The sequence below is a fragment of the Arachis ipaensis genome, chromosome B09 (genome assembly GCF_000816755.2).
Source record: "Arachis ipaensis cultivar K30076 chromosome B09, Araip1.1, whole genome shotgun sequence".
NCBI classification, from domain to species: domain Eukaryota; kingdom Viridiplantae; phylum Streptophyta; class Magnoliopsida; order Fabales; family Fabaceae; genus Arachis; species Arachis ipaensis.
Genome location: NC_029793.2, coordinates 131,132,861 through 131,150,331, shown reverse-complemented (window position 1 = coordinate 131,150,331; position 17,471 = coordinate 131,132,861). Strand labels below are relative to the sequence as shown.

General features: G+C 34.2%; 1 protein-coding gene and 1 long non-coding RNA gene across 2 annotated transcripts; both read left to right on the top strand.

The window, feature by feature from the left end:
• On the top strand, positions 203 to 1,899 carry LOC110267197. The gene is made up of 3 exons (XR_002354555.1): positions 203 to 314; positions 1,219 to 1,222; positions 1,888 to 1,899. It is a non-coding gene; the product is annotated as an uncharacterized LOC110267197 (long non-coding RNA).
• Positions 14,587 to 14,916, top strand: LOC107616481 (uncharacterized mitochondrial protein AtMg00820-like). Its single transcript, XM_016318433.1, has one exon. The coding sequence runs from the start codon at positions 14,587 to 14,589 to the stop codon at positions 14,914 to 14,916; it is 330 nt and encodes a 109-aa protein (XP_016173919.1).

Genomic DNA, 17,471 nt, shown 5'->3' with positions numbered 1-17,471 from the left:
TATGCTTTTTGTATTTTTGAATTCTAAATTTGGATTTGTGAAACACTACTATGCACTGGTGAAACTTGTACACTGTACATAAAGAATTAATGATATCAGTCATTGATAGTTTTGAGTTTGATTTTTTAAGTTTTATAATTGCGAATGTCATTATGAATATTTATCTAACTACTTTTCTATATAATTATGCAGGATAATAATAAAGATTAAGCTAATTATTATTGTAGTTTATTGGCTAAGATAAAGTAGTGTTAGGAATGGATATATGTATGGTTGACTAATGACTTTTATTAGAAGATACTTATGTAGGATATGTTTTTTGTAGAGTATTAGTAGTAAATTCTAAGTGGTATTATGGTTATTTTGATATGGCTATGCTTACTTTAGTGTGAGATGTATGAATATTCACAATTAACTTCATTCTAGTACTTTTGGATCATTATTATAAATATATTTTGGTTAGAGATAATTTTTATTATTTAAAGAAATTATTTAGTATAATTATGTATTTATTTTTATTTTATAATATTTAACTCATTTAAATAAAAATGCAGAATTATTATACATGTAATCATATTACTAAATATTATGTTGTATTAATAATTATTAGAATATTATATATATGTACAAAAAAAAAAATAAAGGGACCTAAGGTTACACTTATATACAGTAGCTATGGTATAAAAAAATGAAGGACCTAAGGCTACACTTATAAATAGTAGCCATAGTATACAATATGGCTACGCTTTACAGGTGATGCAGTAGCGCTAAAAAGCGTAGCCTTTGGTCCTGGATAGCATAACTTAAAAAGCGCACCTTATTCCCAAATGCCAAAAGCGTAGCCCTTGGTGTAGAAAAGCGTAGCCTTTGAGAATAGGCAACGGCAGAATAGGCATCCCCCACTAAAGCGTCTCCGTAGCCCGAAAAACGTAGCCTTAGCCTAAGACATCATTTTTTTTAACTTTTGGCTACACTTTTCAAGTGTACCTGAATGAGTGTGTTTCTTGTAGTGTCAGTTATTTTAATCATTAATCTTAGTTATGAAAAACATATACAATATATATTTGTAACCTAGCCCCATTTTAATACAACAGTAGCAGCAATAGTGGAATAATTATTCACATCACATGTTAATTAGTTAGTTAGTTAGTTTCTAGAATTTTAGCTCAATTCTTTTATGATTAGTTAGGACAAGTTAGTTGAAACTTCCAGAAATAGAATAGTTTGTTAGGAGTTGTTAGTTAAGTGTGTGATAGAGATTGTGCAACAAGTATATAAGTTCCAAAGACTAACTTTACTATTTTCAGTTTTTCCCTTTTTCTCAGTTTTGTGAAAGGAGAGGTTCATCGAACTTCTCTTCTCTCTAAACCTTGTTCTTCACTCCATTATTCTTGATTCATCTTTGCTCAGATCATGATTTTCTACATGGTACGATAAACGTGGAGAGCAAACAACCATATTCAATTTTTCTCACAATTTCTACGAGCTTTGACCTTAATTCAGTTTAGATTCTTCAACCCTCTATCAAATTCTGCTTCTTTTTTGAACTCAAACAATAGATTTTGATAAAACTGATTCACTTCGATAAACTTTAATTTTGTTTTAATTTGCGTTAATTTGTTCGTATTTTGATTAATAATTTTTAAATGTGTTATAATTTTTATATGGCATCTTTATAAGATATTTTTAATTTATTTAATTTAATTTATTGAGTAAAAAAATTGTAATTAATTTATTATATTAATTATTTAATAATTTAATTAATTTAAATATATGTTATTTAATTTAATTTATTATTACATTAATGTTTGAGTCATTATTTACCAAAAGTTTCTCTTCATTTTTTCTTAATTTTAAATATTTTTATTTATTATTTCTTTTCAGTAGTTGTAGTTTTTCTTATTAAATTATTACATTAATATTTGAGTCATTATTTACTAAAAGTTTCTCTTCATTTTTTCTTAATTTTAAATATTTTTATTTATTATTTCTTTTCAGTAGTTGTAGTTTTTCTTATTAAAGAATGGATGTCTATTATTGGATTGTCCTTCTATTAGTGTGTAAGCCACCATGTTGGAACCAGCATTGTTCGCCATTAGGATCTTTCTTCCAAACTGTGAAGCTTGCTCTCTTTGAGACCAAGCTCTTATACCAATTGATGGTTATCAGTGGCTCAGAGAAGGGAGGTTGAATTTTGGCCTTCCGATCAATGAAATTGAGAGAGAAAGTTCTGAATCTTCACTTCAAGATCATTAATAATCAACAATGCCCTTAGGTGACCGCTCACACAACCAGAACAACATAATGCAAATGAATGTAAATGCATTAGCAAGCCCACTGAAGTAATAAACCAGCTCATGAACTTACAATCACAAATCACGAAGAATAATATGAATCCAATGTAAGACCCTATAAGTCCATACTTCATTCATCCTAGTGAGAATCCAAGTACTCCAATTACACCAGAAATTCTCACTCCTAGCAATTATGGTAGTTGGAGTCATTCTATGCTTTTAGCACTGAAATCCAAAAATAAACTAAAGTTTCTAGATGGAACAATTAGCAAACCTGAGAAAGATAGTCCAGAATTTGAGGCATGGAAAAGATGCAACACGTTTTTTATTTCTTAGATAAATAGATCACTAAGCCTTGAGATTTTAGGAAGTGTAATGTAGAGTAATGTTACTGCTGATTTATTGAGGGATCTGAAACATAAATATTGCCAAGGAGATAGATTTAGAGTTGCTGAACTCTAAGAAGAGCTATTTTCTAGCAAACAAGGTGACTCAAATGTTACAGCCTATTTTGCTAAGCTGAAACAACTAAGGGAAGAACTCAATAATTTCAAAAGCATCCCTGAGTGTGTAAATTGCTCAGAGATATGTTCTTGTGGCTTGTCAAAAATGAGAGAGTTTAGAGATAAAGATCAAGTAATGAGGCTTTTGAGAGGGTTAAATGACCAATACTCGATAGTACAATCTCAAATCATGTTGATGACTCTATTGCCTTATGTGAATCAAGTGTTCTTAATGCTCACTCAACAAGAGCGACAATTCAACAATGGAAACTCGAGATTACTGTTCAATGCGGAAAATGGAAGAATTCTTCAATAACAACCATGAGAGGCAGAGGAAGGGGACGTGGATGAACATCCCATGTTGGTAGAGGAAGAGGAGCAAGAATGATGTGTTCTTTCTGTGGCAAGCAAGGACATACTGAAGAAATCTGTTACAAAAAACATGGTTACCCTCCACATCTAAAACAAAGATAGCAATAATACAATTCTTCTATTAACCATGTATTCACTAAGGAAAATGATGAAGATCTCAGTGAAAAGTAGCTTTTGCCCAATTACTATAAAGAGAATAATAATGCATTCAAGTCTGATTTTACCACAGAGCAAAAATCAGCCTTGTTAGAGCTCATTAAAGGCAAGAACGTGCATCAACCAATCAAAGTGCACTCCAGGTTCTCACTCCACAGTAAATCCAATCTCCATCCCTAGGTAAATCAATTCTTTTGCACTTTAACCCAAGAATCATGACCATTATTATACAAAAATCAGCATTTTGGGTCATTGACTCAGGTCAATCGATCATGTGACTTTTAGCCTAAATGATTTTTCTTGATTTTCAAAAAATTGAACCTATCATTATCAAATTACCAGATGGAACCAACACGGATAGCAGCGTTGTTGGTACCATTGATGAGTCCATATTTGATGATAAATTTTGGCTTGAATTGAGAGGATTTCATCATATAAACCCGCATTTATTCACCTAAATAGCATACTTTTGTGATTTCTCTTTAAATTGTGTCTAAATGTGAAAACATGCTTTTTTATGCTTAAATTAATTAATTTTATTCCACTTTTATTCCATTCGATGCTGTGATATATTTTGTTGAGTGATTTCAGGTCCAATAGGCAATGATGACTAGGTAAAAGTGGAAGGAAGCAAGCAAAATGGGAGATTTCATGAAGAAAACAAAAAGAAAGCACACACTCCAGTGTGCGTACGCACACCTTCCTGTGCGTACGCACAAGTCCTGATGCGTGACTTCATTAAAAAGTCACGTGGCTTGCAATTTTGGGAGTCTCTTGGCCCAATTTTGGAGTTTCTGAAGCTAAAATAGGAGCTATATCAAAGGGGCAACATTCCATATGAAGGGGGGGAGCACCATTACACACCATAGAGATAGTTTTAGTTAGGTTTAGGTTAGTTTTAGAAAATTCTCTCTTAGGTTTTATTAGGGTTTATAGTAGAATTTGCCAATTTACAATTTTGATCTTGGATATTTGCTTGTCTCATTGTAAGTAATCTTTAATCTTCTCTTTAATTACACTACTCTTATGCTACATCTTCTCATAGTTTGAATTACTTTGTTAATATATCAAATTTTGATTTCTTAACTCTTTTGTTGATGATTTTGATATTTTATTGATTGAGTTTCTATTATTGATTTTGTGCATAGTTTGGTTATAATTTTCATTATCTTTTGCAATTTGCTACGTTTTGCTTTTATGCCCACCATGTGTTTGTGAAAATACCAATTATGAATTTTGGGTAGATTTTCACCCCTTGACTTGGGAAATGAGTTCGTAGGATACTAGAGTCATGATGTCTGACATTTAGTGGTAATTTTTGAGTTGTTAGTTGCTCTTGTTTCCACTAACGCTAGCTTTTTATTAAGTTAATTAGTATGTTAGCTAGGATTTGTGGATTAAGGTCAATTATGCTTGCTTGACTTACTCCTCGATATTAGGAGTTGACGAAGTGAGATTAACTCATTATGATTGCCATAGTTGTAGTTATGACAATGATAAGATTCCTTAACTCTCATTTCCAAGTCAAGGCTCTTTTATACATTGCACTCAATTTTCACTAGTTGGCATTAATTGTCTTTTGATCCATTGTTAGATCATTTATTCTTTAGTTCTTTTTTAATTTCCGTTTCCATGATTGAAAACCCCTGTATTTCACAACAAAAAATGTACGCCTAATGGCTAGCCCGAGAGAAGATGACCCGGGATTTAATTAAATCTCCCAGTTTATATTAGTTTTAATTTTGACACCTTTATTCGAAACTTTGATTCTAGGTCAATTGTCGGTTTAGGACTATACTCGCTGTAACACCTTCACTATCAGAATGTCACGCTTTCGGCTGTGCCACTCTGATAGTAAGAAGTATTACGACTACTTCATATACTTAATAATAAAATAGGAGCCTTTGACTCGAAATCGTATCCCTGATTTCCTTGAAAACCAGAAAACTACTTTATCTTGAAAACAGACAAGCATATATTTATATACAAGACTTCTTACATAAGTAGCTAATAAATATAATATACATATAAAACATACAACTCCTATCCCTCTTACAAAACCTTAATCAGAAACCAATCACGCAATCAACCAACACTATCATCAATTCAGCACCAAAACTCAATCTCAAAAGTACCACACTAGAACAATCATAGACAAAACAGACAAGAAAAATACAAGTATATATAGCAGTTACAGCAAGTAGCTCAAATAGCAATTAAAGACAGTTAAGCAGTTAGGCAAACCAAAACAAATTCAAACTCAAACAAAGCATACAAATGCATATGATGCATGTCTGCCATATGGATAATGAGCTCATTTGTCGGTTATATAGCCAAACCCGACATGTCCGGTAGCTAACCCGGACATTGTCTCTCTGTTGCGCATTAATATCATTAGAGGGAATACGTGCCCTATCACCATTAGAGGGATTATGTGCCCTGTCACCATTAAAGGGTATAGGTGCCCTGTCACCCTTACAACCAGAGAGAAAACACAGACATACTTGTCATCAATCATCCTCAATCATGTCTCATTTTTCATATTCAATAAATTTCATAATCAGACTCAGTTTTCATCATTCTTCTTCTTCATCTCTTTTCCGGAGCAAGTGGACAATGCCACTGCCTCTTACTCGGGGTCTCAACTCTTAATCAAATTCAAATTTCATTTTGAAATCCATTTCTCAATATCATTCAATTCATTCAAAAATCATACTTTTAAAATCATAATCTCATCATTCTTCATTCAAATTCAATCATAATCATTCCTCCCATTCCGTTCATTAATAGTTCAAAGTCAAAACATAATCTTTTTCTTAATAACTTAGAAACAAATCATATAATTCTTAAATCTCAATCTTTCTAAATAACTACTTTAAACAAAGTCTTCTAATTTTTATAAAAATTTGGATAGCATCCCCTCTAAAATTCTGACTAAGCCACCCTTACGGGTCCCTTCAAAGCCACATTTTACAACCCGTTCTCAACCAGCTTCAATATCAAACAATTATCAAATATCCAATTCTTTCTAATTTTTAAACCAATTTTGATATCAAATCAACTTCGATGTCAAACCATTTCAAAATCAATTTATTTCCAATAAATCAAACTCATTTCCAAATCTCAACTATTTTCCAAAATCTGACTAATTCCAAAAATAAGTATTTTTTTCAAAATCAACCATCTCCAATATTGAATCATTTATAAAATCAACAAATTCAAAGTCAAACCGCCTCCAAAATCAATTCATTTTCAATGCCGATCCATTTTCATTATCAAATTAATTCAAAAACCAAGAAAAATCACTTTTCGTAATATTTAACCAAGTAACTTTACAAATTAATTTCTTATCCACAACCGCACACCACTCAAGCACTCAGTAATTCAATTCAGCGAGCAACCACATCCATAAGACAAACATAATCACAGAAGTATATTTTTCACATCAATATCTATTTATAACAATTCCGTAATATAAAATAAACTTTAAGAAAATCCCTACCTCAGTTAGTCGAAACCCACAAAGCCAAAAGCGTCTAAAAATCCTTTTCTCTTGGCCCAAATTCAGCGGCGTCGAATCCGACCATTTTCCATAACAGTGACAGCCATAGAAACACCGTACACAACAATAACTCAACCCTGAGACATTAATATCACAAAATCCTCAATAAACTATAACAAAACGCTAACGACGAGAGATTCAAAGTAAGAATAATTTACTATAACGAGAAAGGACCAAGAATGAAGCAGCCACAGCTCTAACGGTGAACTCCGGCGGTGTAAACGTTGCTCCCGCCAACCATGCATGGCGGCAACAACCACGGCAGCAACAGCGGACCCCCAATCACATTTTCTCTCTCCTCGAGCTCCTCAGCAGCAGCGGCGAAGCTAGCAGTGTCAACCCAGCAACGATGGTGACTGATCGGCAGCGATGACGCGGGCTCCAATGGCGGCGACGGAGCTTGCTCGACGATGGCAATGAGGCTGCAACTACGGTGCCTCTTCTCCCTCGCGTGCACCACGCTCTCTCTCTCTCTCAATGCCAGATTCGGTCTCCCTCTTCCTTAACTTGGTTCGGCGGCTTGGTGGCAACGGTTGTGGCAGGACGCGTCGGCGGCGGTCCTCCCCCTTTCTTCCTTCTTCTCCGTTCAGCCCTTTCTTCTCTCTTCCCGTTCTTTTCTCTCCATCTCAACGTGTGTGGGTTTGTGAGTTATGGGTGTGAAGGAGTTAGAGGGATGAAGGGTAATGGCGGCTGCTTGAATAGAAGGGGTGAGGGAGTGAGCGTTGAAATGAAATTAGGGTTAGTGTTAGATGAAAATTAGGGTTTGGGTAATAAAGTATTTGAAAACCAAATTTAATCAAATAATAACTATATCAAAAAATATCATTTATTCATTAACTTCAATTTATTTTCAAATAGTATTCTAATTCAGTAATTAGAGGTAATAAAAATTAATTTTCTTTCTAATCATAAAATAAAGCTAAAAATCTAATTATTCAACTTAAAGCATATAAAATCCTTATTATTATTCAATTAATAAAATTTTAAATCATAAATAATAAATTACTTAATTTATATATAAAATCTCTTAAAATATAATCTTAATTAAATATAATAAATCATAAATAAATTTATTATTTATTTTTAAAAATTCGGGGTCTTATGGTGCGCGAAATAAGAACTCGCACAACTAAACCAACAAGTACACTAGGTCGTCCAAGTAATACCTGAGGTGAGTCAGGGTCGATCCCACAGAGATTGTTGCTTTGAATCAAGCTAGGACACCTTGTAGATCTTAATCAGGCGATTAGAAAAGATAGTTTGTTGAGATAAGCGCATAAAACAGGAATAGGGATTAAATTACTTAATTTGAGTAAAACCAGTGATAAGAGAACGGTTGAGGCTTCGGAGATGCTTCATTCTTCTGGATCAATCTTTCCTACTGTCTTTCTCCAACTGTGAGTGATTCCTTCCATGGCAGGCTCTAAGTGATCAACGCCAGTTTAATGGCCGCCGATCTTCCTCTCCCAGGCCGAACGCCAGGTTTAGTGTGCGCCCAATCTGAATGAGGGTGAAGCTCCTGCAGTTTATCCCCTAGATGATCCTACTCAAAATGCCACAGACAAGGTCGAATCTTCCATATTAGAGAATGCTGTGCCTTTGGTTCTAGCCTCTACCACAAAGACCCTAATCTCCCCATACCTCGGCTGAACTGGTGTCTCGAGAAGTTCCCAACGAAGTCATGGATTAGCCGTCTAAGAGATTTATAATCAAGCTGGTGGTTCAGTAATCTCTGGTTAAGGACTCACACTGAACCCATGTAGAATGAAGATGATTGTCACGGATCATCCCATTCATGAGTTTGAAGAACGAAGATACATCTTAGAATAGAGTCACACACGAATTGAATAAAACAGTAGTACTTTTATTAATCCATGAAAATCAGCAGAGCTCCTAACCTTAACCTAGGAGGTTTAGTGACTTATGCTGATAGAAAAATACAATGGTAAATGTGAAAGTGGGCAAGAGTCCCCAACAATGGTGAACTCTTGTATATAAATACTAATCTAATGACTAAGGATTACAGAAATAAGATAAACTAAGTTAATAGTGCGAAAATCCACTTCTGGGGCCCACTTGGTGAGTGTTTGGGCTGAGCTTGAGTGTCTCCCACGAGCTAGGGTCCCTTAGGGGTGTTGAACGCTAGCTAGGGACCCCTTTTGGGCGTTGGACGCCAGCCACCCCCTTGTGGGCGTTGAACGCCAGGAATGAGGCAGATGGCTGGCGTTGAAGGCTAGTTTTGTACCTTCATTTCCGAAGAAAAGTATGGACTTTTATATATTTCTGGAAAGCCCGGGATGTTAGCTTTCCATAGCCATTGAGAGCGCGTCATTTGGACTTCCGTAGTTCCGGAAAACCTCTTTCGAGTGCATGGAGGTCAGATCCTGACAACATCCGCAGTGCTTCTCTGTCTTTGAATCAGACTTTTGCTCCAGCTCCTCAATTTCAGCCAGAAAATACCTGAAATTTCCATAAAACACACAAACTCAAAGTAGAATCCAAAAATATGAATTTTGCACTAAAACCTTTAAAAACTTAATAAAACTTAAACAAAACATAATGAAAACTATATGAAAACAATGCCAAAAAGCGTATAAAATATCCGCTCATCAGAACACCAAACTTAAACTGTTGCTTATCCCCAAGCAACCAAAAACAAAGTGGGATAAAAAGAAATAGAAGGATGCAATAAATTTCAGAGTTCTCAATGAAGCTCAGTTTCAAATAGATGAGCGGGACTAGTAGCGTTTTGCTTCTAAATAGTTTTGGCATCTCACTTTCCATTGAAGCTCAGAATGATTGCCATCTTTAGGAACTCAGATTCCAAATGATACTATTGATTCTTGTAGTTAAGTTCTTTTTTATTTTTGAACATAGCTTCCTTAGAGTCTTGGCCGTGACCCTAAGCACTTTGTTTTCCGGTATTACCACCTGATACATAAATGCCACAGACACTTTAACTGGGTGAACCCCTTAGGATTGTGATTCAGCTTTGTTGGAATCCCTAGTCAGTGCTGTCCAGAGTTCTTAAGCACACTCTTTACTTTGGATCACGACTTTAACTGCTCAGTCTCAGGCTTTTCACTTGACACCTTCACACCACAAGCATATAGGTAGGGAAGCAGCTCAATTGAATTGCCTAGGCTAAGATTTCTCTTTTAGGCCCTCCTAACCATTGATACTCAAAGCCTTAGATCCTTCCTCTTGCCTTTTGGTTTAAAGAGTTACTGGCTTTTTGCTCTTGCCTTTTGGTTTAAAAAGCTATTGGCTTTTTCTGCTTTTTATCTCTTTTTTGCTTGCTATATTTTTTTTCGCAAATTTTTTTTATTTTTTTTCCTTTATTACTTTTTGTTGCTTTTTCTTGCTTCAAGAATCAATTTTAGAATTTTTTAGATCACCAATAATATTTCACTTTTATCATCATTCTTTCAAGAGCCAACATTCTTAACTCCAACATCAAATATGCACTATTTATTCATGCATTCAGAAAACAAAAGCAATGCCACCACATCAAATAATTGAACTATTCCTAATATGAAACTCGAAATTCATGCATCTTACTTTTCTATTTTACAAAAAAAAATTTCTTTTAAGCAAGGTGAGAGATGCATGGAATATTTCATAACTTTAAGACATAAAGACAGATGATCATGAACTAGAAATAGACAATAAAACAAAATACATGGAAAACAGAAAAATAATATAGGCAACAGAGGAGTAAAGGGAACGAATCCACCTTAGTGATGGCGGCTACTACTCCTCCTGAAAGATCCAATGGAGTGCTTTATTTCCTCTATGTCAAGCCCCTGTCTTTGTTGTTTTTCCCTCGTGACTCTTTGTTCTGCCCTTATGACTTTTTGATCTTCTCTTATGTCATGGAGGATGGTGGAGTGCTCTTGATGTCCCATCCTTAGTTGATCCATGCTGGAGGTCAATTCTTCTAGAGAAGTATGCAAATGATCCCAATAGCCTTGGGGAGAAAAATGCATCCCTTGAGGCATCTCGGGAATTTCTTGTTGAGGCAGCTCCACATACTCTTGTTGTGGCCTATGTGCTGGCTCTCTAGTTTGCTCCATCCTCTTCTTGGTAATGGGCTTGTCCTTCTAAATAAGAATGTCTCCTTCTATGGCAATTCTAGCTGAATTGCATAGATGACAGATAAGGTGGGGGGAATGCCAACCTTGCTAAGGGGGAAGGCTTTTCAGCTTTCTTGTACAACTCTTGAGGTATTACCTCAGGTACCTCCACCTCACTTCCAATCATGATGCAATGAATCATGATGGCTCTGTCAATGGTCACTTCTTGTTTGGTGTTTTCTTGCAAGTTGCTTAATTTTGAAATTCGAATCAATTCTTTGGATTTTGATCACATTGCACTATTTCTTTGTTTTAGCCCTAATTCTCTATTTAGTTTGATTGAAAATTGTTTGCTTGTTTTGCCAAATCATTAGGAAATCATAGTATAGATAGAAAGTAGCTAGCATTTAGCATAGTTGCATGCATGTAGGTAGTTTTATTCCATAAGTTGCATACCCTTGTATCCTTCTCCTTTAATTATGGTTAGCATGAGGACATGCTATTATTTAAGTGTGGAAAAATTGATGAGTCCATATTTGATGGTAAATTTTGGCTTGAATTGAGTGGATTTCATCACATAAACTCGCATTTATTCACTTAAATAGCATACTTTTGTGATTTCTCTCTAAATTATGTCTAAATATAAAAACATGCTTTTTTATGCTTAAATTAATCAATTTTATTCTACTTTTATTCCATTCGATACCGTGATATATTTTGTTGAGTGATTTCAGGTCCAATAGACAAGGATGGTTAGGTAGAAATGGAAGGAAGAATGCAAAATGGGAGATTTCATGAAGAAAATAAAGGAGAAGCACACACTCTAGTGTGCGTACGCACACCTTCCTGTGCGTACACACAAGATGAAAATCAGCTAGTGTGCATACACACACAACCTTGTGCGTACGCACAAGTCTTGACGCGTGACTTCATTAAATAGTCACTTGGCTCGCGATTTTGAGGGCCTCTTGGCCCAATTTTGGAGTTCCTGAAGCTGAAATAGGAGCTATATCAAAGGGAAAACATTCCATATGAAGCAGGGAGCACCATTACTCATCATAGTAGATAGCTTTAGTTAGGTTTAGGTTAGTTTTAGAAAATTCTCTCTTAGGTTTTATTAGGGTCTATAATAGAATTTGCCAATTTACAATTTTATTTGATCTTGGATATTTGCTTGTCTCATTGTAAGTAATCTTTAATCTTTTCTTTAATTACACTCCTCTTATGCTACATCTTCTCATAGTTTAAATTACTTTGTTAATATATTCAATTTTAATTTCTTGAATCTTTTGTTGATGATTTTGATGTTTTATGATATATATATATGCCTGATTGAGTTTCTATTATTGATTTTGTATATAGTTTGGTTATAGTTTTCATTATCTTTTGCAATTTGCTATGTTTTGCTTTTATGCCGACCAAGTATTTGTGAAAATTCCAATTATAAATTTTGGATAGATTTTCACCCCTTGCCTTGGAAAATGAGTTCCTAGGATACTAGAGTCATGATGTCTGGTATTTAGTGGTAATTTTTGGGTTGTTAGTTGCTCTTGTTTTCACTAACGTTAGTTTTTTGTTAAGTTAATTAGTAAGTTAGCTAGAATTTATGGATTAAGGTCAATTATGCTTACTTGACTTACTCCTCGATGTTAGGGGTTGACGAAGTGAGATTAACTCATTGCCATAGTTGTGGTTATGATAGGATTCCTTAACTCTCATTTCCAAGTCAAGGCTCTTTTATACATTGTACTCCATTTTCACTAGTTTGATCTTGTTTTATTCTAATTAGCATTAATTATCTTTTGATCAATTGTTAGTTCATTTATTCTTTAGTTCTTTTTTAATTTCCGTTTCCATGATTGAAAACCCTCGTATTTCACAACAAAAAATGTGCGCCTAATGACTAGTCCGAGGGAAGACAACCTGGGATTTGAAACTCCTAGTTTATATTTGTTTTGATTGTGACACCTTTATTCTAAACTTTGATTCGGGGTCAATTTTCGGTTTAGGACTATACTCGCAACGCAATTTTTATTCCTAACAAATTCCTAACCGACGTTCGGCCCCACCAACCATTGTGTTTTCAAAAGATTTTTTTCTCACGAACATTTTATACATACCAAACTTTGGTTTTAAACTAATTGCAGTATCAAAAATAACCTCAAATTTAAAATTTCAACTATTAATCAATGATAAAAATTGTGAGATTCAGGATCAGTCAACATTGAAAAAGATTGGCATAGCTATGGTCTATACACCATGCATAAACAACCAATTTCAATCAAAGAACTGTCTTTGGCAGCAATGAATCACATCACAACATCATCACAAAATAAAAATATTTGACATACTAGATTAGGACACTTACCTTAGTATAGACTAAGCATTCTCAAGAAGAACTATGCTTTTATAGATTGCAATGTAAATAAGATTCCTTGTGATTCTTGTCATTTGGCTAGGAAAAAGAAGTCTTTCAATTACAGCTCTTCAGAAATAAAAGAATGTTCTAATTTGATTCACATGGACATTTGAGGTCCAATTTTAGTTCCATCAACTGAATGACATAAATATTTCTTGACAGTGGTAGATGAAAAAAGTAGATAAACTTGGATTTTCTTCATGAAAACAAATAAGAACTGTCTCACTTAATTCCATCTTTTTGTCAATTATGCTAAGGTTCAATTTAATAAACAAGTGAAGTGTATAAGGACTGATAATGGGCCATAGTTTCTTCTAAAATGCTATTTTACATCTAGTGGAATCACACATCAAACATTGTGTATAGAAACACTAGAGCAAAATGGCATTGTAAAGAGAAAACACCAACATATATTAGAGGTAACTCAAACACTGTTGTTTGAATCAAGCATTCCACATTGCTTTTGGCAATATGTAGTTGCTCATGTTGTACACCTAATAAACAAACTTCTCTATGACAAACTACCAGACTTTGTAGATCTAAAGGTGTTTGGATGCTTAGCTTTTGCCTCCACCCTCACATTCAAGAATAAAATTGGACCCTCGAGCTAGAAAATGTGCCTTTTTGGGTTTTAAAACTGGCACCAAAGGTTTTAGAATGATTGATATCAATACAAAATAATTTTTTATGTCTAGACATGTTATGTTCTATGAAGAAGAATTTCCATTTTCAAAATTTGCACAACACAGTGAAAATCAATTGCATTTAAACACTCATTCATCAAATCTCTATGACACTTTCAATTTTAACTCACAAACCTGTGATCACTATCACATACTAAAAATCCTTCAATTGCGGATTCAGAAAATAGTTTTTCAAATACAAACAACAATTTCAACATGTCCCCAAATTCAAATCAGAATTCGGAGCATGACACAAATTCTAACAATCCTCACCAAAATTTAACGGCTGAGAACATTGAACCTGAGTCCAATCAGCATATTTTATCACCCCCATCACTAGCACACATAGTATCACATCAAATGCATTCACATTTTCAGCATGATCATGTTGCCAGAAAATCAACAAGAGAAAAAATATCTCTTTCCTACTTGCAAGATTATCACTGCATGACAGCAAGGACATCTGCACTAGTAACAACATAGTTAAATATCCTTTCTCACAATAATTATCATATGACGAAATGAATTTAAACTATAAGTACTTATCCTTGGCCATTTTACAAAACCCAGAACCTAGCACTTATGAGGAGGCAGCTACTCAGACTTGCTGGAGAGAGACTATTCAAGCAGAATTACAAGCTCTAAATCAGAATCAGACTTGGTGTTTAATTGAACTACCAACTGGTAAAAAGATTGTGGGTTGCAAATGGGTGTTTCGTGTGAAATTTAACCCAAATGGTTTGATTGAAAGGCACAAGGCTCGTTTAGTTGTCAAAAAATTCACACGGGTACAAGGTGTGGATTATGGTGACACATTCAGTCAAGTTATGAAGATCACCACACTGAGGTAAATGTTGGCTATAGTAGCAGCAAAAAATTGGCATTTGAAGCAGTTAGATGTAAATACAGCCTTCCTTCATGGTGACATTGACAAAGAGATATATATGAAGATACCACCAGGTTTGGAAGTAGCAAGACCAGGACTGGTGTGCAAGTTACAAAATTCACTCTACGACTTGAAGCAAGCCAGCCGACAATGGAATATCAAATTGTCACAGACATTGTTTGATGCCGGATATGTTCAATGTGTGGATGATCACTCTCTTTTCATCAAAAGAAGACAAAAGGGATTCACTGCAATCTTGGTATATGTCGATGATCTTGTACTCACGGGAGATTACTTGGATGAAATTGATTCTATTAAAATCAGTTTTTCATGAGAAAATAAAAATAAAGAATCTTGAGGATCTAAAGTACTTTTTAGACATAGAGGTTGCAAAGTCAAAGGTTGGAATTCACATTTACCAAAGGAAGTATGCCATGTGATTGTTGAAGGACTTTGGCTATTTCGATTGCAAACCAGTCTAACACCTATTGACTACACTCAAAAACTGACTAAAGAATCTAGCATTGCACTTCCTGATTGCACTATGTATAGACAACTAATTAGTTGTCTACTCTACCTTACCAACACCATATCAGATCTCTCATATGCAATAGATCGACTGAGTCAATTTTTGAATTGTGCCATCACTGTTCATTTACAAGTTGCGTTCAGAGTTCTCAAATATTTGAAAGGTAATTAGATAGTTAACTAGCTTCTAAAATTTTAGCTTAATTCTATTTTGACTAGTTAGGACAAGTATTAGCTAAAACTTCCAGAAGTAGAATAGTTTGTTAGGAGTTGTTAATTAAGTGTGTGGCTGAGATTATGCAACAAGTATATAAGCTCTAAAGACTAATTTTACTGTTTTCAAATTTTTTCCTTTTTTTCAGTTTTGTGAAATGAAAAATTCATCTCTCTTCTCCCCAAATCTTGTTCTTTATTCCGCTATTCTTGATTCTTGTTTGCTCATATCATAATTTTCTATAATATTAATTGAAATAAATGGTTAAATTTACTAAAATATCGATACATTTAGAACATTTAAAATTTTTTCCTTTTTTTGGATATACACATTTTCACACACACTATATCCAATTATTGCTGAAAATCGATCCTGAGTGCAGCTTGATGAGAAACATACAAATCCTACATCCGTATCAAGTCTCAGCTGCAAAATTTTCCCTCTTTTAACAACCGGTGCTATGCACGTTGGCTGACGGCTGCACAAAATGTCCTACATCAGAGGAGAATAAAACATGTTTTTTAAAAAGATATTTTTAAGTGATGCATTTTAAAACGGGTGAATTCGGGTGCTATTGATGATACTATTCATTTGTCTTTTTTTTTCTTTTTTCCCAAGATAATCGTGTTTGGTGTTAAGTCTTGGTCCACCACTGGAACAGCATCATATATGAAGCTGGAGGCTAGATTGATGCATTGACAACGGTGGCAACTACTGATTATGATGTAAATGTTGATAAGATGTTTGTGAAAAAGACATGAATAAGTATAAGAATTAGTTTTCAATTAGTTAACATTATTATTATTTGAGAATTTAGATTTTATTATTAAAATTTAGAATTTAAAATATAGAAATTGTTTTTGGTATTGAACCAGGGCAAGTGCCCTATAGTTGCTCGCCAGTATGGGCCCAAATAAGAATGAGAAAATACAAGTAGGAGTAATTATGACAAAAAAAAAATAGGAGTAAACCATAATTGTTAGACCCAGATTGTGATTCAACCCAAGAGCTGTGTGTAATTTGACCCAAAAGAAAACACAAGAGCATGAAATCAAGAACAAAGAGTGATGGATGGTTTTAATTTTTATGGCCCCTTTTCTAACAGACTCTTAGCTTGCCTACGCTTTGTTGATTCAACCCAAGTCCGAAAAGTTCCAAAAATTAAAAACATGTCACAAAAAATACGAAAAGGACTTGACCAGGTGGGAGATAATGACCTATTGAAATACAGGCCTGAAAACATAATGGACAAGTAATGAAAATTGGATAAAAATTTGTAATTTGATGTGGCTGAAGTTATTGGGCACAAATAAAATAAATGGACTTGACCAAAATAAAAAGGCTGTAAAGGATTTATTAATTAAAAGAAATAAATGATATTGTTGTAATATTATAAAATTGAATAATCTTTATTAGAATAATCATTACATTAAATTTGTTATTGTTAATTATATTTATTTTTGAGTGAATACCCCATCCGACCCCTGACAATTATCTCGAAAGGACAACGAGGCCCCCAAGAAAAAAAAACACCCAATCCGGTCCCTGATAAATTTTTTTGGGACAGATTAGCCCCTGTGCCAAAAAAAATAACATTGATTTTTTTTTGTCACAGGGGTCTTGTTGTCCTTTCGAAGTAATTGTCAAGGGCCGGGTTGGGTTTTTTTTTTTTGTCAGGAGCCGGGTTAGATTTTTTTTTTTGTCAGGGGCCTCGTTGTCTTTCGAGGTAATTGTCAGGGGCTGATTTGGGTTTTTCTCTTCTTTTTATTTTTTAAATC

What these genes read in the sequence shown, in the direction of transcription:
- LOC107616481 (XM_016318433.1), top strand. Translation starts at nt 14,587, where the DNA reads ATGAATTTAAACTATAAGTACTTATCCTTGGCCATTTTACAAAACCCA.